Below are 21,481 nucleotides of genomic sequence, written 5' to 3'. Positions count from 1 at the left end.
AACATCATGTAGTGACAGAAAGCAGAAAGTAAGGAAGTACTCTCACAAAGTCATGGAGACTCTTTAAAAGGACACAAGAGTCAACTTGAAGGAGCTCCCAAGGGCCAAATCTGGGATAATTTGAGCAACAAAATAAGTAATGATAGCAATAAATTATTTCCCATAGGATAAAATAACTATCCCTGAGTTTATACTGATATATGTAAATAACTGAGAGAGAAGTGATAACTCCTCTGCACAGTAGAATTTAAATAAATGTAGGAGAAGTAATGGAAATAGAAAATCACCACTAGACAAACACCGCAGTAATAATTGTTGCAGGCCCCAATCATTCATTGGTGGATGCTAAAATTAGTGGGTGAAAGTATGATGCGAAAGAAGATATTTGCATACACTCAAGGTGCACCTCACAACGTTTACTAATCACAAAGGGTGCTATGGTTTGAACGTTTATGTTTCTGTCCCCTCCAAAATTCATTTTGAAACTAATTGCCAATGTGATAGTATCAAGATGTGGGGCCTTTTTTTTTTTTTTTTTTTTTGAGACAGGGTCTTGCTCTGTCGTCCAGGCTGGAGTGAAGTGGAGCAATCTCTGCTTACTGCAACCTCCCCATCCCGGGATCAAGAGATCCTCCCATCTCAGCCTCCCAAGTAGCTGGGATCACAGGCGTGTGCCACCATGCATGGCTAATGGGATAAACCTCTTATAAAAGAGGCTTCATGCATTGTTCTGCCCCTTTTTTTGCCCTTCTGTTCCTCTGCTTTGTGAGGACACAGAGTTTGTCCCCTTTGGAGGATGCAGCAACAAGGTGCCATCTTAGAAGCAGAGAGCAGCCCCCACCAGAAACCAAACGTGCCAGCACCTTGATCGTGGACCTCAAGCCTCCAGAACTGTGACAAATAAGTTTCTATTGCTGCCGGGTGCAGTGGCTCACGCCTGTAATCCCAGCACTTTGGGAGGCTGAGGCGGGCGGATTATGAGGTCAGGAGTTCGAGAGCAGACTGGCCAACGTGGTGAAACCCTGTCTCTACTAAAAATACAAAAATTAGCCAGGCGTGGTGGCACACGCCTGTAATCCCAGCTACTTGGGAGGCTGAGGCAGGAGAATCGCTTGAACCCAGGAGGTGGAGATTGCAGTGAGCTGAGATTGTGCCATTGCACTCCAGCCTGGGCAACAAGAGCAAAACTCCATCTCAAAAAAAAAAAAAAAAAAGCTTCTATTGTTTATAAATGACCCAACCTTGGGTATTTTGTTATAGCAGCAGAAACAGACTGAAATAAAGGGGAAAAGAGTAAATTGACAGTGGAGAAGCCTGGGAGATACCACATGATCAAAGTTAGTATCACCAGTATTATAAGGCATGTCAACATCATGTGCCATGTACTATGAGGCTCTGAGAAGGGCACAATTCACTGCTCTGGTATTCTTGTCGAAAATGAGTAACTTCAGACTAAACATTACAAACATCACATAAACACAAAATAATTGAGGGATGTTCCACGAATTAATTGGCCGGTACTCTTCAAAAGTGACAAATTCGTGGAAGAAGAAGAAACCAGAGGCCGGGTGCAGGGGCTCACGCCTCCAAACTCAGGATTTTGGGAGGGCGAGGCAGGCAGATCGCTTGAACCCAGGAGTTTGAGACCAGCCTGGACTCCTGGACAACATAGCGAAACCCCATCTCTATAAAAAATTAAAAAATTAGCCAAGTGTTGTGGCACGTGCCTGTAGTCCCAGTTACTTGGGAGGCTGAGGTAGGAGGATCGCCTGAGCCCAGGGAGGTTGAGGCTGCAGTGAGCTGTGATCAGGCCACTGCACTCCAGGATGGGCAACAGAGTGAGACCCTGTCTCAGAAAAAAGAAAGAATGAAACCTGAGAAGTTGTCCCAGAGTGGAAGAGACTAAGGAGACATGATGCCTGTGGGAGACAGCCTCCAAGGTGGCCCCTGAATCAGCCTGGGATTCATGTAATTGGGTTGACCTGTACACCAATAGGATATGGTGGAAACGCTGCAGTGTGGTTTCTGAGGCTAGGCCATCAAAAACTTTGCAGCTTCGTTACTTTCTCTGAGAAATCTGCTACGTTCTCTGGGAAAAGCCAGCTTCCTGTCATAAGGCGATTTAGGCAACACTGTGGAGAAGCCCGCCTGGCAAGACACTGAAGCTCCTGCTGCTGTGTTGGGCACCATTTTGCTTTTTTTTTTTTTTTTTTTTTTTTTTGAGACAGAGTCTCTGTTGCCCTGGCTGGAGTGCAATGGCACAATCTCAGCCCACTGTAACCTCCACCTCCCAGGTGCAAGCAATTCTCCTGCCTCAGCCTCCCCAGTAGCTGGGATTACAGGTGTGCACCACCATGCCTGGATAACTTTTGTATTTTTAGCAGAGACAGGGTTTCACAATGTTGGCCAGGCTGATCTTGAACTCCTGGCCTCAAGTGATCTGCCCACTTAGGCCTCCAGTAGTGCTGGAATTTCAGGCGTGAACCACTGCACCCAGCCTTGGGGCACCATCTTGAAAGCAGATCTAGTCCTAGTGAAGCCTTCAGATGACCCCAGCCTGGCTGGCCTCATGACTGCTACCTAGTCAGAGACCCTGACAGACCCAGCTAAGCAACTCCCAAATTCCTAACCCACAGAAACCAGGAGATAAGAAATGTTTGTTGTTTGAAGCTGCTACATTTTGGGGTAATTGTTACACAAAAATGAATGACCAATAGAGCAATTACACAAAATCCAGAATCCTGGATTGGAATCTAGACCAGGAAAAGGACATTAGTGGGACCACTGACACAATTAAAATAAGGTCTGGGCCAGGACAGCGGCTCACGCCTGTAATCCCAGCACTTTGGGAGGCTGAGGCGGGTAGATTACCTGAGGTCAGGAGTTCAAGACCAGCCTGACCAATATGGTGAAACCCCATCTCTACTAAACATACAAAAAAAATTAGCTGGGTGTGGTGGCATGTGCCTGTAGTCCCAGCAACTTGGGAGGCTGAGACAGGAGAATTCTTTGAACCCGGGAGGCGGAGGTTGCAGTGAGCCGAGATCACGCACTGCACTCCAGCCTGGGCAACAGAGCAGGACTCTGTTTCAAAATAATAAATAAATAAATAAATAAGGTCTGTAAAGTTAGCTAATAATATTATATCAATTCTCAATTTCCTGGTTTCAATAACTGTCATATGGTTGTGTAAGATGTTAGCATTAAGAGAAGTGTGGTGGAAACTATACAGGAACTCTCTGCACTGTTTTTGCAACTTTTTATTAAGCCTAAACTTATTTCAAAATAAATAGCTTTTAAAAAAAGAATGGCAAAATATACCTAATGAAAGTAGAAGGAATTAAATAATAAAGATGAGAACAGAAATTAACAAAATTGAAAACACAATGGAATTAGAAAAGTCAAAATTTGGTTCTTTGATAAACCAGTAAAACTGACAAACCTCTGGCAAGATTGATTCAGAATAATTTTTAAAAGAGAAAGCACAAATTAATAGTAACAAGAATGAAAAAGGATATATAACTCCTTTTTAGATGTTAGATAATAAAAATATGAGTATATCATGAACAACTTTATGTCAACTTTAATTTTTTTTTATTTTTTATTTTTTGAGACGGAGTCTCGCTCTGTTGCCCAGGCTGGAGTGCAGTGGTGCAATCTCGACTCACTGCAAGCTCCGCCTCTTGGGTTCACGCCATTCTCCTGCCTCAGCCTCCCAAGTAGCTGGGACTACAGGCGCACACCACCACACCCGGCAAATGTTTTTGTATTTTATTTTTAGTAGAGATGGGGTTTCACTGTGTTAGCCAGGATGGTCTGGATCTTCTGACCTCATGATCCGCCCACCTCGGCCTCCCAAAGTGCTGGGATTACAAGGGTGAGCCACCACGCCCAGCCTGCCAACTTTTATATTTATATTTTATGTAAGGAATACATATTAATTTAATACAAGTCAAACACCACTAATCTGAAAATCTAAAATCTAAACTGCTCCAAAATCCAAACTTTTTAAGCACTGACGTGACATATATAAAATTACCTTCAGGCTATGTGTATAAGGTGTATATGAAACATAAATGAATTTTGTGTTTAGACTTGGGTTCATTCCCAAGAAATCTCATTATATATGCAAGTATTCAAAAAAAAAGTCTGAAACATATCTGGTCCCAAGCATTTCAGATGAGGGATACTCCACCTGTATATTCAAAAAGTTTGTAGAAAAATTGAATTAAAAGATAAAAAAATATAGGCCGGGCGCAGTGGCTTACGCCTGTAATCCTAGCACTTTGGGAAGCCGAGGCGGGTGGATCACAAGGTCAGGAGCTCAAGACCAGCCTGGCCAAAACTATATATATAGTTTTATACGCTAAAAATATAAAAATTAGCTGGGCACAGTGGCAGGCGCCTGTAATCCCAGCTACTCAGGAGGCTGAGGCAGGAGAATTGCTTGAACTCAGAGGACAGAGGTTCCAGTGAGCTGAGATGGTGCCATTGCACTCCAGCCTGGGTGACAGAGTGGGACTCCGTCTCAAAAAAATAAATAAATAAATAAAAATAAAATAAAAATAAAAAAAATAAACTTTGATTCTCAACATAACCTCCAACAAGATTAAGACACTTTTGTAAGCAATGGTATCATTGGGTCCATCTCTTTAGAAATGAAGATCCTGGGAATTTAACCATGTCAACACAGTTTTTTTATATTAACTAAAGAAAAATGGGTGCCCTCGGCTGGGCATGGTGGGTCACACCTGTAATCCCGGCACTTTGGAAGGCCAAGGGGGGAAGGATCACTTGAGGTCAGGAGTTCAAGACCAGCCTGGCCAACATGGTGAAACCCCCATCTCTACTAAAAATGCAAAATATTAGTTGGGTGTGGTGGCGTGTGCCTGTAGTCCCAGCTATTCAGGAGGCTAAGGCAGGAGAATCACCTGAACTGGGGATGCAGAGGTTGCAGTGAGCCAAGATCGTGCCACGGCATTCCAGCATGCGTGATGGAGCGAGACTCCATCTCAGAAAAAAAAAAAAGAAAAGAAAAATAGGTGCCCTTTAAAGATTTTTTTTTTCCAGGCCAGGAGCGGTGGCTCACGCCTGTAATCCCAGCACTTTAGGAGGCCAAGGCGGGCGGATCACGAGGTCAGGAGACTGAGACCATCATGGCTAACATGGTGAAACCCTGTCTCTACTAAAAAATACAAAAAATTAGCCAAGCGTGGTGGCAGACGACTGTAATCCCAGCTACTCGGGAGGCTGAGGCAGGAGAATGGCATGAACCCAGAAGGTGGAGGTTGCAGTGAGCCGAGATCACGCCACTGCACTCCAGCCTGGGCAACAGAGCAAGACTTTGTTTCCAAAAAAAAAAAAGAAAAAAAAATAAGTCATAAGGAGCCAAATCTGGACTATAAGGCAGATGCCTAATGATTTCCTATTGAAAGTCTCACAAAATTTACCTTATTTGGTGAGAGGAATGATCAGGAGCATTGCCACGGTGGAGGACTCTCTGGTGAAGCTTTCCTGGGTGTTTCTCTGAGAAAGCTTTGGCTACTCCAAACACTCTCATAATAAGGAGATGTTGTCATTCTTTGGCCACCCAGAAAGTCAACAAGCAGAATGTTTTGAGCATCCCCATAAACTGATGCCATTACCTTTGCACTTGACTGGTCTGCCTTTGAGTTGACTGGATCACTTCCACCTCTTGGTAGCCATTGCTTTAATTGTGCCTTGTCTTCAGGATCCTACTGCGAAAGCCATGTTTCATCTGTTACAATTCTTCAAAGAACTGTTTCAGGATCTTGATCCCGCTTGTTTACAATTTCCATTCAAAGCTCTGCTCTTGCCGGCAACTGATTTGAATGCAATGGTTTTGGCATCCATTGAGTGGAAAGTTTGCTTCACTTAAATTTGTCAGTCAGAATTGTATAAGCTGAACTAATTAAGGTGGCTTAGTGTTGGCTATCATTTCTGCTGTTAATCATTGGTCCTCTTCGATTAGGGCACCAGTAAGATTTTTTCCTCACAAATTGTTGCGAATGATCTGTTGCTGCACACTTCATCTTCAACATCATCTTATCCCTTCTTAAAACAAGTTGCCTACTTGTAAACTGTTGATTTCTTTGGAGCATTGTCTCCATAAACTTTTCATAAAGCATCGGTGATCTCTTCATCCTTCCACCCATGCTTCACCACAAATTTCATCTTTGTTCTTGCTTCAATTTTAGTATAATTCATGTTCCTTTCATAGGGACTATTTTAAAACTGATGTCTTATCCTTCTTAGCATCTCAAACTAGATCCTGTTCAGACATTTAAAATTTTTTTTTATTTTTTATATTTCTCTCCTTTTTTTTTTTTTTTTTTGAGACTGAGTCTTGCTCTGTCGCCAGGCTGGAGTGCAATGGCGCGATCTCGGCTCACTGCAACCTCCGCCTCACAAGTTCAAGCGATTCTCCTGCCTCAGCCTCCTGAGTAGCTGAGACTACAGATGCGCGCCACCATGCCTAGCTAATTTTTGTATTTTTAGTAGAGACGGGGTTTCACTATGTTGGCCAGGATGGTCTTGATCTCTTGATTTCATGATCTGCCCGCCTCGGCCTACCAAAGTGTTGGGATTACAGGCACGAGCCACCGCGCCTAGCCCCTTTTTTTTTGAGATGGAGTCTCACTCTGTTGCCCAGGCTGGAGTGCAGTAGTGCAATCTTGACTCACTGTAGCCTGGTCGACAAGAGTGAGACTCCAACTCAAAAAACAAAAACCAAATAACAAAGTGCATGATGAGCATTTGGCAGGGTTAGCGGGCAGGCTAGAAGCGGATCATACAGAAATCCAAATGTCCCCTTAGAAAGGCCTTTGTCAGATTAGCAAGCCCACGCTGGTCACTGAGCATCTGTCCCAGCCTCCTCCCAGCTGGCTGCCTGGACAACAGAGGCTGGAATGGTTAAAAAAAAAGAAGCATGAGTTCCAGATATTCCTTCCACAGTTTCTTTCTTTCTTTTTTTTTAAGACGGAGTTTCACCCTTGTTGCCCAGGCTGGAATGCAATGGCACAATCTCAGCTCACAACTTCTGCCTCCCATGTTCAAGTGATTCTTCTGCCTCAGCCTCCTGAGTAGCTGGGATTACAGTCGTGAGCCACCATATCCGGTTAATTTTTGTATTTTTAGTAGAGATAGGGTTTCACCATGTTGGCCAGGCTGGTCTCAAACTCCAGACCTCAGATGATCCACCCACCTTGGCCCCCCAAACTGCTGGGATTGCAGGCATGAACCACTGCACCTAACCCAGACATTAAAAAAAAAATTTTTCGCCAGGCGTGGTGGCTCACGCCTGTAATCCCAGCACTTTAGGAGGCTGAGGCAGGCAGATCACGAGGTCAGGAGATCGAGACCATCCTGGCTAACACAGTGAAACCCTGTCTCTACTAAAAATATAAAAAATTAGCCAGACGTGGTGGTGGGCACCTGTAGTCCCAGCTACTTGGGAGGCTGAGGCAGGAGAATAGTGTGAACCCAGGAGGCGGAGCTTGCAGTGAGCTGAGATCGCACCACTGCACTCCAGCCTGGGCAACAGAGCGAGACTCCGTCTCAAAAAGAAAAAAGAAAAAATTTAAATTTGTAATAGAGACAGGGTCTCACTTTGTCCACCAGGCTGGTCTTGAACTCCTGGGCTTAAGTGATCCTTCCACCTTGGCCTCTCAAACTGTTGGGATTACAGGCGTGAGCCACCACACCCTGCCCCAGACATGTTATAACAAGTTAGTATGAGTTTATTTTGGTACCAAAAAATTTTGAAATTCATGCATTGTTTTTTCATAAGATGCATTTTCCATGAACTTTTTGAAGAGCCCTTTTATATTTAGATGTATATAAAAATGAACAAGACCTTATAGAAAAATATAGTGTACCAAAACTAAAACAAATAGAAATAGAAACCCTGATTAGTCCTATAACATTAAACAAATTGAATAAGTAGACAAAGTCTTACCACAAAGAAAACTCCAGGCCTATATGGCTCCACCAGTAAGATTAACCAAACATTGAAAAAACAAATAATTCTATCTTGTATAAATTCTTCCAGAGTATTGAAAAAAAGAAGGACCTCCCCTCCACATGTCATAAGGGTAGTGTTCTTGACATGAAAACCTAATGGAGACTGCATGAGAAAGAAATACTGCAGGCTCATAAACACAGATGGAAAAATCCTAAGCAAATTATTAGCAAAATGAATTTGGTAATATATAGGAAGAGAACGCAGTGTGCCAAAGCTGGATTTATTCTAAAAATGCAAGGTTAGAGATGAGAAAACTGATGAATCTGATTTGCCCCCTTAACAGATTACAAGAGAAAATTGAACAATCTCAAGGATTGCAGAGAGTACATCTTGCCACGTGCAGTGAACTAGACCCCACAAGTGCATATCACACCATGTAGTAGGGGACTTGAGGCAAGGAGCAGCAGGAGAGGCAGTGGCTGTGCAGAAAGTCCTTTGGGCCAGTTGTTGAGACAGCATCCAGAGTTTGGGAGCCTTATCTGCAATGTGTCAGCTTTGCCCTAAATAAATAAAAATTACCCCACACTTTGTGGTTTAAATGAAAAAAAAATTTATTATCTCACAGTTTCTGTAGATCAGGAATGTGGGAGCATTAACTTGGAGGTTCTGCCTCACAGTCTCTCATGAGGTTTGCAGTCAAGATACTGGCCAGGGCTACCGTCTTCTGAGGGTTTGTGTGGGGCTGGAGGATCGCCTTCCCAGGTGGCTCACTTACACGGCTATTGGCCGGGGGGCCTCAGTTCCTAACCATGTGAACCTGTCCACAGGGCTGCTGAGTGTCTCATGACATGGCAGCTGGCTTCCCCAGAGCAAGAGATCCAAGAGACAGTGCAGACAGGAAGCCAAAGTGTGTTTGTGCCAGCTCTCCTAGGTCTCTCACCATCACTTTCATTGATTCTATTCTTTAGAAGTGAGTCACTAAGTCCAGTTTACCTTCACGGGAGGGGAGCGAGGTTCCATGTCTTGAAAGGAGGAGTATCAGGCCAGGCGCGGTGGCTCACACCTGTAATCCCAACACTTTGGGAGGCCAAGGCGGGCAGATCATGAGGTCAGGAGTTCAAGACCAGCCTGACCAACATGGTGAAACCCCATCTCTACTAAAAATACAAAAATCAGCCAGGCGTGGTGGCACGCACCTGTAATCCTAGCTACTCAGGAGGCTGAGGCAGGAGAATCACTTGAATCCAGGAGGCAGAGGTTGCAGTGAGCCGAGATCGTGCCACTGCACTCCAGCCTGGGTGACAGAGCGAGACTCTGTCTAAAAAAGAAAGAAAGAAAGAAAGAAAGAAAGAAAGAAAGAAAGAAAGAAAGAAAGAAAGAAAGAAAGGAAGGAAGGAAGGAAGGAAGGAAGGAAGGAAGGAAGGAAGGAAGGAGAGAGAGAGAAAGAAAGAGAGAGAGAAAGAAAGGAGGAGCATCTAGAATGCATGGACATTCCTAAAACCACCTCACCTGGGAGACTCAAGCCCTGGTTGAACCATCCTACTTGGTGTCTGTACTGGAAGAAGAGGAAATCAGACAGCCAGAGGATTGTTTCACTTTCAAGTCAGCTACAAAACTCCTTGGCCATTCATGTTCCCTGGCAATCACACTGCAGATATCTAGAAACTTCGCATTTCCACTTTTTTTCTTACAAAAATGTCATTCAGAATCACATTTCCACTTTCTGAGGTAACTAATCACACCCTCTCCTCTCTCTGCAAAGCTCCAGCATGCCTTCTTTCCCTTTTTCTTTTTCTTTCTTTGCTTTGAGACAGGGTTTCACTGTCACCGAGGCTGTTTAGTGCAGTGGCTCGATCTCTGCTCACTGCAACCTCTGCCTCCTGGGCTCAAGCCATCCTCCCACCTCAGCCTCCTGAATAACTTGGACCACAGGTGCGTGCCACCAAGCCCAGCTAATTTTTTGTAGAGACAGGGTTTCGCCATGTTGCCCAGGCTGGTCTTGAACTCCTGGGCTCAAGCAATCTACCCCCCTTGGCCTCCCAAAATGCTGGGATTACAGGTGTGAGCCACTGCGCCCAGCCTCTTTCCGTTTTTCTTCTCCTCTATTTTACCTGAATCTGCACCTGTACACACTTTCTCTGCCTCCTCTCCTACTAGAATGGAACAGCCATCTTTCTCCTCCTTTCTTTTTTATTTTTATTTTTTTATACAGACAGGGTCTCACTATGTTGCCCAGGCTGGTCTCAAACTCCTGGGATCAAGTGATCCTCCTGCCTCAGCCTCCCAAAATGCTAGAATTATAGGCATGAGCCACCATGCCCAACCTCTCTCTTCCTTTCAAAGCTTCTGGGTCCTCCTCTTCTGCTGGCCTCCTCTTCCTTCTTGATTTCTCAAAGTCATCACTTCTCTACACTTCTCTACATGCTTCCTGGTTTATTTTTTGTCTTTAATATTCTGTAAGCTTCATAAGGGAAGGGACTTTTTTCTATTTCATTTGCTAATACATTCATGACACTTAGAACAAGACCTGGTTCAAGGTGGGCACTGGATAAATACTTGGGTGAATAATAGAGTGAATGAACGGGAAGAGGGAAACTCCACCCATTCTAGCTGGAAGGAAAAATGAGGAGGCAGGAGGAGCAGGTGTGAGCGGTAGGAGAAAAGGTATGTGCCCTGAATTTCCTGCACTGGGCAGGAGTCTCATGAGGGTAGGTGTCTTTTTGCTCACCCTGGAATCCCAGCACCCAGCCCTGCACCTGGCACATACTGTGTGCTGATTGCCCAATCTGTACCTTAGTGCCCCAGCCCCTTTCTTTGTACTAGTCTTGGGTGATCCATGTTGCCCATGGATCTGTCCCCAGCCTGCCCCTCTATCCTACTTCCCTTTCTCAGATGCTCAGGCCAGCCTGAATTGAGTCCTAATGTGGCCTCACTGCCTGGCTGCCCGTGCCCTGGCAGAGGGAAGGGACATCAGCCTCCTGTCCCTGCTCTGCCCTCCGAGGACACCCAGACTCGAGACAACTGCCTAGGGTGGCAGCCTGCCAAGGGGCCCGAGGTGGCTGTTCCCTGGCTTTGCACAGAAACTGTTGGGAATGACTCAGCCCCGAGACACTGCTTTGATAGGAGGAAGAAGTCACCACAGGCCCTCACTGGAGGTGCAGCCCAGCGTCAGAGAAGTAGACAGAGTGCCTCCCGGCCACACGCCAGCAGGGTGACTCTGGCTGACTTTCTTAGCCTCTTCGAACATCTGTTTTCTTTTCTTATTTTTCTTCCTTTCTGTAACCTCAAGAATATCTGTTTTCTCAGTAATAAAATGACTAGTTGCCATGGGGATGAGAAAATGGACCTGTTACAAAGCACGGGGGTTGAGAGAAGGGCCATGGGGCCACCCTGTCTGGGCTTAAGTCTTTTTTTTTTTTTTTTTTTTGAGAAGGAATCTCGCTCCGTCACCCAGGCTGGAGTGCAGTAGCACAGTCTTGGCTCACTGCAACCTCCGTCTCCTGGATTCAAGCAATTCTCATGCCTCAGCCTTCCGAGTAGCTGGGACTACAGGCACCCACCTCCAATGCCTGGCTAATTTTTGTATTTTTAGTAGAGATGGGATTTCACCATGTTGCCCAGGCTGGTCTCGAACTCCTGACCTCAGGTGATCCCCCCCACCCTTGCCCTCTCAAAGTGCCGGGATTACAGGCGTGAGGCACCGCACCCGACCTGGGCTTAAATCTTGACTTTGTCTTTCCCTATTAGTTGGGCAAACCTCAGGCAAGTTACTTAATCTCTCTGAGCCTCAGTTTCTTCATCTATGAAACCGATATGATAATAGTACCTGACTCAGGATTGACATAAAGGTTAAAACTGTAACTGCCCAACATTTATCATTCTCAGCCCTGCCCTGAAGGATGTCACAGACACAGAAGTGATTACAATGCAGGGTCATAGGGGCTGTGTTCACATAGGGACAAATGCTGTAGGCACCATGTGGTGGGGAGAGACTCACTCAGGTTCATGGCTGATGCTGGAAATGTGTAAGGGTGTGCACTAAGAATTTTCCAGACAAAGAAGAAAGGGAAAAGCATGCTACTTTATATAGGTTTGAGCAAAAGTGAAGATAGCTAGGCTGAAGAGGCAAGCAGAGTTTGGGGAATGAGACAAGTTAAGTTTGACCACAATACAAAGTGCATGATGAGGGCCGGGCAAGGTGGCTCATGCCTGTAGTCCCAGACTTTGGGAGGCTGAGGTGGGTGGATCACCTGAGGTCAGGAGTTCGAGACCAGCCTGGCCAACATATGAAATCCCATCTCTACTAAAAATACAAAAATTAACTGGGCATGGTGGCAGGTGCCTGTAATCCCAGCTACTCAGGAGGCTGAGGCAGGAAAATTGCTTAAACCCAGGAGGCGGAAGTTGTAGTAAGTCGAGATCACACCACTGCACTCTAGCATGGTCGACAAGAGTGAGACTCCGTCTCAAAAATAAATAAATAACGAAGTGCATGATGAGGATTTGGTGGGGTTAGGAGGCAGGCTGGAAGCAGATCATGCAGAAATCCAAATGCCCCCTTAGAAAGGCCTTTGTCAGATTAGCAAGCTCACACTTGTCACTGAGCATCTGTCTCAGCCTTCTCCCAGCTGGCTGCCTGGACCACAGAGGCTGGAACGGTAAAAAAAAAAAAAAAAAAACAAACAAAAAAAAAACTTGAGTTACATATATTCCTTCTGGTTTTTTTGTTTGTTTTTTTTTTTGTTTTTGTTTTTTTTTAAAGACTGAGTTTCACTCTTGTTCCCCGGCTGGGGTGCGGTGGTGTGATCTCGGCTCACTGCAATCTCTGTCTCCTGGGTTCAAGCGATTCTCCTGCCTCAGCCCCCCAAGTAGCTGGGATTACAGGCATGTGCCACCATGCCTGGCTAATTTTTTATTTTTAGTAAAGATGGGGTTTCTTCATGTTGGTCAGGCTGGTCTTGAACTCCCGACTTCAGGTGATCCGCCCCCTTGGCCTCCCAAAGTGCAGGGATTATAGGTGAGAGCAACCGCGCCCAGCCTCCTTCCACAGTTTCAATCATGTAAGACTTACATTTGGAACTAAGTGGAGTCGAGGGAGACAGGTAGCAGCCCTCGGGCACTCCTTCTGCTGGTGTGGTTCCAGCAGGGATAGTAAGGCTGGGCCCACTGCACTGTGGAGCTTTCCAGATTCTGGGCTTGCAGTTAGTGTCTCACTTGAGCAGCTGAGTATGCACTGCCTGTGACAATGCCACTCCAAGTAGATCTGCCAGGGACCCTTCCCAGGAAATTATTTATAACAATTCCAGCAGAGATGGCTTCTCATCCTCCTTGAAGCTACTGGACTCTGAGCCCCTGATTCTGCCACAGCTCATCACTCTAGACCTGTCAGACTTAACACAATTCACTTATCCAACCATTCAATCATCCATCATCCACTTAGCCAATCCAATCTTTTTTTTTTTTTTTTTTTTTTTTTGAGACAGAGTCTAACTCTGTCAGCCAGGCTGGAGTGCAGTGGCGCTATCTTGGCTCACTGCAACCTCGACTTCCTGGGTTCAAGTGATTCTTCTGCCTCAGCCTCCTGAGTAGCTGGGATTACAGGTGCGCATCACCATACCTGGCTAATTTTTATATTTCTAGTAGAGATGGGGTTTCATCCTGTTGGCCATGCTGGTCTTGAACTCCTGACCTCACTCAGGTGATCCACCTGCCTCGGCCTCCCAAAGTGCTAGGATTACAGGCGTGAGCCACCACGCTCAGCCCAATCATTTGTTGACTCACTTCTTCAACACTCCCTGAGTTCTTATTCTGTGGCAGGACCTGGGTCTGGGGCCGAGAACAGGGAGTCAAATTAGATTAGGGCTGTGAAACAAGCCACTCTCAAACCTAGAGGCTTATGACAATACCAATCATTAATTTTCTTACCATTATGCAATTTGGGCAAGGCCTGGTTGAGACAGCTCTTCTTGTGCCTCCAGCTCCATCCTTGGAGCTGGAGGACCCTTCAAAGATGGTGCACTCCAATGGGTGGCAAGTTGATGCTGGCTAGAGCTATTTATTTGTTTATTTATTTATTTATTTATTTAAATTCCCCCAGCCAATTGGATGGTAGGGCTAGAGCTTTTTATTCCCTATTTTTTTCATTTTTAAACTTTATCTCCCTTTAAGGGTACACTGTTCCTGGAGGTACTGCAATGCTAGGTAAATGTGTGGAGTGGGTGGGGCAAGCTCCTATTCCATCTCTTAGTTCCAAAAATCTATTTAATATAGATTGTGTCCTCGAATAGAGGACATATCAGATATTAAACTGATAAGAACAGATACTACACTTGATCTTACCCAAAAGGCTGAGAATGGAGCTTTGATTCTCCTCTACATGGGCCTCCCCACAGGACTGCTTGGGCTTCCTTACAGCATGGTGGTTGAATTCCAAGAGAAGAAAACAGAGCGCCAGTTCTGTCTTAAAGGGTAAGCCCAGAATTGGGCACAGCTTCATTTCCACCATATTCTACTGGTTCAAAGCAAGTCAAGAATTAAGGGGGTGGAGAAGTAAACCCCACCTTTCCATGAGGAAAGGGATAAGGAATTTATGAGCATTTATAATCCACAAACCTAACTAGGAGTGCAGTTTCATGCTGCTTGGATTGAGGAATTGACTGATTGGTTGGATAACTGACTGGGTTTGATTAACACAAACTAAGGATTATTTCTCATTATATCTCTTTCCACATGGTGGACCTTTTCTGGAGTAACTAACACTGCAGAAAAGTGGCCTTGTCCCACTTTCTCTCACTCACCCCTCCCAAGAAGTAGAAAAGAGACTTTTCTTGGTGAAGTTGTTAGAAGCAACTATGTATGGGACCCAAAGTGAGGTAGGAGGCAGGTCTCAATTCTGGAGGTGGGGCTGGGACACCAGACCAAATTGAGGACTTGCTAAAACAGGGATGGGGTGGAGGCAGCTTTCCATAAGACACACCCACCAGTGTGCCATGTCAGTTTACCATTGCCATGGTAACACCTGGAAGTTACTGCCTCTTTCTGTGTTAATGACCAAATGACTCAGAAGTTACCACCTTATTTTTAGAAATTTCTGCATAATCTGCTCCTTAATTTGCATATAATTAAAAGTGGGTATAAATATGACTGCAGAACTGCCTCTGAGCTGCTACTCGGGGTAGCCCTGGTGTGCAAGGAACAGTACATCTGCTGCTGCTGTGCACTGCCACTTCACTAAAAGTGTCTGTCTAACAGCACTGGCTCACCCTGGAATTATTTCCTGGACAAAGCCAAGAACCCTCCTGGGCTAAGCCCCAATTTCGGGGCTTGCCTACCCTACATCAAAAGAAGGAGAAACCTTTAGGAGCAGAGTGGGTAAGTCTGTGCAGCTCTGGGACAGGTACAGGGACTTCAAATGGCATTTTCTCAACAACTCTATTGGTTACAGAAGTAACATTTTTATCTCTATCCTATGTGTCTGTTTTTCAGATGGTACTAAACTTGGGCAGGGAAAGACAGGGTGTTACATTGTATGCCCTGTAAAAACCCTTGCTCTAACTCTGTCACATACTTGGCGCTCAAGAAAAACATGTTAAATGTTAACTAAAAGAATGTTGACATCAGGTGTGAGAGGTTTTCTTCTTCTTTTTTTTTTTTTTTTTTTGAGATGGAGTCTCGCTCTGTCGCCCAGGCTGGAGTGCAATGGTGCAATCTCGGCTCACTGCAACCTCCACCTCCTGGGTTCAAGCTATTCTCCTGCTTCAGCCTGCCAAGTAGCTGGGACTACAGGCCGGCATCACCATGCCCAGCTAATTTTTGTATTTTTAGTGGAGACGGGGTTTCACCATGTTGGCCAGGGTGGTCTCGATCTCCTGACCTCGTGATCCGCCCGCTTCAGCCTCCCAAAGTGCTGGGATTACAGGCATGAGCCACCGTGCCCAGCCGGGAGATTCTTCAAGCGGTCATTATATCAACAGACACAGATGTTTCCCTTTCTTCATATAATGAAGCTCAGGGATCCAAACTTATTCGTAAAGCTAAAGAGACACCATTGGTACCCGTTGGAATAGCAGGTTTTGCAGCACTTGTTACATATGGATTATACAAATTGAAGAGCAGGGGAAATACGCAAATGTCCCTTCATCTGATCCACATGCGTGTGGCAGCCCAAGGCTTTGTTGTAGGAGCAATGACTGTTGGTATGGGCTATTCCATGTATCGAGAATTCTGGGCAAAACCTAAGCCTTAGAAGAAGAGATGCTGTCTTGGTCTTGTTGGAGGAGCTTGCTTTAGTTAGACATCTCATTATTGAAGTTATGTGTTATTGTGGAAAATAAACTATTTGAGTGGGTTTAGATGGTAACACAGCATTTTGAATATTGGCTTCCTTTCTTGCAGGCTTGATTTACCTGGTGACTTAATTACTAGTGACTAGTTTACTAACTAGGTCATTCAAGGAAATCAAGTTAGCATAAAAGAAACATGTCACCTAAATGCACTAGATGGTGTTGAAACGTCCACCTTCTTCAATTGTGAAGATGAACTTAAGTTCTAAAGGAGATAACAAGCCAACCCTGAAGTACTCCCAGTTTGCTGCAGGATCTCACATGTTTCGGATGTTATATAAGAGTCCTATTTGCCCTAGTTAATTTAACTTTTTTTCTGCCTGTCTTGTGGACTGGCTGGCTCTTTCAGAACTCTGTCCAAAAAGTGCATGGAATATAACTTGTAAAACTTCCCACAACTGACAGTATCTATGTGTGTGTGTTTAAACCAAATCTAGAAAGCTTACATTATAGCTGCATAGTAGTGGTATTTATTAAAGAATCACAGTTGTGAACATGAGAATAACTTATGGATTCTAGTTTAGTTATTTTGTAATTGCAGAATTATATTTTTGCTGCTGTTATATCTGAATAATTTTTAAATGTCATCTTGAGATAGAAATATGTATTTAAGCACTCATGCAAAGGTAAATGAGCACCTTTTATTTTATTTTTTTTTTGAGACGGAGTCACGCTCTGTCACCAGGCTGGAGTGCAGTGGTGTGATCTCAGCTCACTGCAACCTCCATCTCCCGGGTTCAAGCAATTCTCCTGTCTCAGCCTCCTAAGTAGCTGGGACTACAGGTGCACACCACCATGCTTGGCTAATTTTTATATTTTTAATAAAGATGGGGTTTCGCCATGTTGGCCAGGATGGTCTCGATCTTGACCTCGTGATCCGCTGGCCTCAGCCTCTCAAAGTGCTGGGATTACGGGCATGAGCCACCGTGCCCAGCCCAATGAACACTTTTTAAGTGTGTGCATTGCTTATTTTTTCTGTAAGAATCACAAACATTAAACTAATCAAATTACCTATAATGGAATTGATTAATGACTTATGAGCAAGCTGGTTTGGCCAGACAGTATACCCAAACTTTTATAAACTATAGAATGTTATTACATTTGTGAAATTTTCTTGTCTAACCTGAATTTACATTTTATGGTGATAACATGGTATACGTACTGTTGTTAAAATAAGTGACCATCTCAAAAAAAAAAAAAAGAATGTCAACATCAATTCTGACAGGACAGGAATTTGGACAATGTAGCTTTTACTCATTCATTCTTCCACTAATGCATTCATTCAGCAGAGAGTCAAATAACCTGCAATTAGCTTGTGGATCTCTCTACCATGAGACTAAAAGCTCCATGAGGTCAGGGAATGTATTTTGTTCTCCACAATGTCCTCAGAACCTGGCCTGGGGCCTGAACACAGTAGGCCCTCGGCAAATGTTTGTTAATTAAAGGAATGAGATCAGAGGCAAGGGAAGTCCAAAGGCAGTCTAGATAGACCAACAAACTGACCTCATGTGTGGTCAGTCCCACATTCAATGCACACTTCTTGGTGGGGGGTCATTCAGGGAAAGTTGGAGGGTCTGGCCTTCCAGGCTGGGAGTACCTGGAGTGTTCCACCATGGAAGAGAGGGAATAGTTCCTCATTTTGTCTTTCATAGAGGGAGAATGTGAGAATCCAGATGTTGTTGTCAAAAATGTTGAAAAACTTTTAAGCCGAACGCAGTAGCTCATGACTGTAATCTCAACACTTTGCAAGGCCAAGGCAGGTGGATCGCGTGAGCCAAGGAGTTTGAGACCAGCCAGGGTAACATGGCAAAACCCCATATCTACAAAAAATACAAATATTAGCCAGGCACGGTGGCGCATGCCTGTAGTCCCAGCTACTCTGCAGGGCTGAGGTGGGAAGATCACTTGAACCCAGGAGTTTGAGGCTGTAGCGAGCCCTGATCATGCCACTGCATTCCAGCAGCCTGGGTGATAGAGCAAGACACTGTCTCAAAAAAAAAAAAAAAAAACAAAAGCCCGGGCGTGGTGACTCACACCTGTAATCCCAGCACTTTGGGAGGCCGAGGCGGGTGGATCACAAGGTCAAGAGATGGAGACCATCCTGGCCAACATGGTGACCATCCTGGCCAACATGGTGAAACCCTGTCTCTACTAAAAATACAAAAATTTAGCTGTGCGTGGTGGCGGGCGCCTGTAGTCCCAGCTACTTGGGAGGTTGAGGCAGGAGAATCGCTTGAACCCAGGAGGCGGAGGTTACAGTGAGCTGAGATCACGCCACTGTACTCCAGCCTGGGAGGCAGAGCAAGACTCCATCTCAAAAATAAAATAAAATTTAAAAATACTTATCAATTCATGTTTTCTGTTGTGTCTTAGGTCAGTTTTAGTGCATCTTTTATTTTCTAGGAAATTGTCTATTTCTCCTAAATTTTCAGATTTATTGCCATAAAATCACACCTACTGCATGCTCATTATTTTTAAATTTCTGCTGTGTCTGTTTATTGCTGTTTTCATTCATTACATTGTCTGCTTGTGCAAACCTTATTTTCTTGACCAGTCTCTCTGGAGATTTGTCTATCTTATTAATTTATTCAAAGAGCCAGCTTTCAACTTTGTGTATTCTATTTTAGCTTTATCTATTTTCTTTTTTCTTTTTTTTTTTTTTTTTAGACAGAGTCTCACACTGTTGCCCGGGCTGGAGTACAATGGCGCGATCTCAGGTCACTGCAACCTCTGCCTCCCAGATTCAAGCAATTCTCCTGCCTCAGCCTTCCAAGTAGCTGGGATTACAGGTGCCCCCAACCATGCCCAGCTAATTTTTTGTATTTTTAGTAGAGACAGGGTTTCACCATGTTGGCCAGGCTGTTCTCAAACTCCTGATCTCATGATTCGCCTGCCTCAGGCTCCTAAAGTGCTGGGATTACAGGCGTGAGCCACTGCGCCCGTCCTCTATTTTCTTAATTTCTATTTTGTCTTTGTTACTTCCTTACCTATTTTATTGATGTAATTAACATACCACAATTCATTATTTTAAAGTGTACAATTCAGCCAGGTGTGGTGGCTCACATTTGAATCCCAGCATTTTGGGAGGTTGAGGCGGAAGGATCACTTGAGGTCAGGAGTTCAAGACCAGCCTGGGCAACAGAGTGAGACTCTGTCTCTACTAAAAATAAAAAAAGTTAGCCAGGCATGATGGCGTGTGCCTGTAATGTCAGCCACTTGGGAGGCTGAGGTGGCAGGATCACTTGAGCCCAGGAGTTCCAGGCTGCAGTAAGCCATGATCGCGCCACTGCACTCCAGCTTTTGCAACAGAGCGAGACTGTGTCTCAAAATAAATAAAGTGTACAATTCGGTCATTTTTAGTATACTCACGAAATTGTGCAAGCATAGCCACTATCTCCTCAGGAACATTTTTATCACTCCTCAAATAATAAACCCCATACCAATTAGCAGTCAGGCCCCATTCCTCACGCCACCAGCCCTTGGCAACCACTAACTACTTCTGTCTGTATGGACTCGTCTATTCTGGACATGTAACATAAGTGCAGTGATATGAATGCTTTTTTCACTGAGCACAGGATTTTCAAGGTTCATCAATGTTGTAGCATGAAGCAGGACTTCCTTCCTGTTTATGGCTAAATAATACTCCATTGTGTGGATACATTACATTTTGTTTAGCCATTCATGGACATTTGGGTTGTTTGTACTTTTTGGCTATTATGAATAATGCTGCTATGAATGTTCTTGACAAGTGTTTGTATGACCAGATGCTTTCAGTTCTCTTGAACATATACCTAGAAGTAGAATTTCTGGGTCATATGGTAATTTTATGTTTAATTTACTGAAGAACTGCCAAACTGTTTTCCAAAGCATTTACACTATTTTACATTCCCACCAGAAACACATAAGGGTGCCAATTTCTCCACATCTTGCCAACACTTGTTATTGTTGGTCTTTTTTTTATCACAATGATTTTAATGGGTATGAAATCATCTCTCTATGGTTTTGATTTACATCTCCATAATGACCAGTGATGTTTAACATTTTTTGTGTGCTTATTAACCATTTTCTTTTCTTTTTCTTTCTTTTAGAGATAGGGTCTCTCTCTGTCACTCTGGCTGGAGTGCAGTGGCATGATCTTAGGATCATAGCTCACTGCAGCCTTGAACTCCTGGGCTTGAGCAATCCTCCCACCACAGCCTCTTGAGTAGCTGAGACTACAGCCACCGGCCACCACACCTGGATAATTTATTTTTTGTAGGAGGGGGGTCTCACTATGTTGCCAAGGCTGAGAGGATTGCTTGAGCTCAGGAGTTGGAGACCAGCCTGCGCAACATGGCAAGACTCTGTCTCTACAAAAAAATACAATAAACAAACAAACAAATAAAAATTTAAAACACAGACCTAACCATTCTCTCCCTAATGGATATGTGGTTCTATTGTCTTGTTTCACTATTTCAAACAATGCTGTGGCAATCATCCTTGGACTTAAAATCTTTGGGGTCACGTACAAGCTCTTCAACAAGATAGATTCCTGAAAGGGGAAAATCTAGGTCAAAATGTAAGTTTGCTTTCAACAACTTTTATGTCAACTTAACTGAGATATAATTGTATGTTAATACAATAAGATTTGCCAGTCTTAACATACAATAAGATTAGCCACTTACACAATTTGGTGTGCTTTAACAAATGTGTATAAGTCAGGTAATTACCACCACTATCATGATATAGAGAATGTTTCCACTATCCAAAAAGTTTGCTGGTGCCATAGAGCAATCTGTCCTCTCCCCCAGCCTCTGTCCCTGGCAACTACTTGAGATGCTCTCTGTCACTAGTTGTATGAACATATATTTGCATTTATCTTGGGTAACTTAAGAACGGAATTGCTGGGTCATATGGTAAATGTATACTTAACTTTATAAGAAATTACCGAAACTTTTTTCAATATGGCTGTACCGTTTTGTATTCCCACCAGCAATCTAAGATAATTCTAAGTGTTCCACATCATTACCACCACTTTGTATGACATCTTTTTAATTTAACTATTCTAGTAGTAATAGTATGGCATTGCTTTCGATGAATTTATCTAATAATTGATGGTGTTGAGCACATTTTATGGGATTATTCTCATCTGAATATCTTTGATTAAATGTCTGCT

General features: G+C 44.1%; 2 protein-coding genes and 1 non-coding gene across 3 annotated transcripts in view; 1 reads left to right on the top strand and 2 right to left on the bottom strand.

Moving 5' to 3' along the window:
• SPDYC (speedy/RINGO cell cycle regulator family member C) overlaps positions 1-21,481 on the bottom strand; it is a 41,046-nt gene that overhangs the window by 13,717 nt on the left and 5,848 nt on the right. The window lies entirely within an intron of this gene.
• On the bottom strand, positions 14,149-14,343 carry LOC115936418 (U2 spliceosomal RNA). The gene has a single exon (XR_004071903.1). It is a non-coding gene; the product is annotated as a U2 spliceosomal RNA (small nuclear RNA).
• LOC101132615 (HIG1 domain family member 1A, mitochondrial-like) lies at positions 14,400-16,283 on the top strand. Its single transcript, XM_055355553.1, has 2 exons — positions 14,400-14,452; positions 15,923-16,283. The coding sequence occupies exons 1-2, from the start codon at positions 14,400-14,402 to the stop codon at positions 16,227-16,229; spliced, it is 360 nt and encodes a 119-aa protein (XP_055211528.1). The 3' UTR covers positions 16,230-16,283.

This window comes from Gorilla gorilla, chromosome 9 (genome assembly GCF_029281585.2).
Source record: "Gorilla gorilla gorilla isolate KB3781 chromosome 9, NHGRI_mGorGor1-v2.1_pri, whole genome shotgun sequence".
NCBI lineage: Eukaryota > Metazoa > Chordata > Mammalia > Primates > Hominidae > Gorilla > Gorilla gorilla.
Note: the sequence above shows the minus strand (reverse complement) of the source record. Positions and strands in the feature narration are given on the sequence as shown.

Coding starts and splice junctions, on each gene's coding strand:
- LOC101132615 (XM_055355553.1), top strand. CDS start 14,400: ATGGTGGTTGAATTCCAAGAGAAGAAAACAGAGCGCCAGTTCTGTCTT. Junction 14,453..15,922: donor CGCCAGTTCTGTCTTAAAGG/GTAAGCCCAGAA, acceptor CACCGTGCCCAG/CCGGGAGATTCTTCAAGCGG.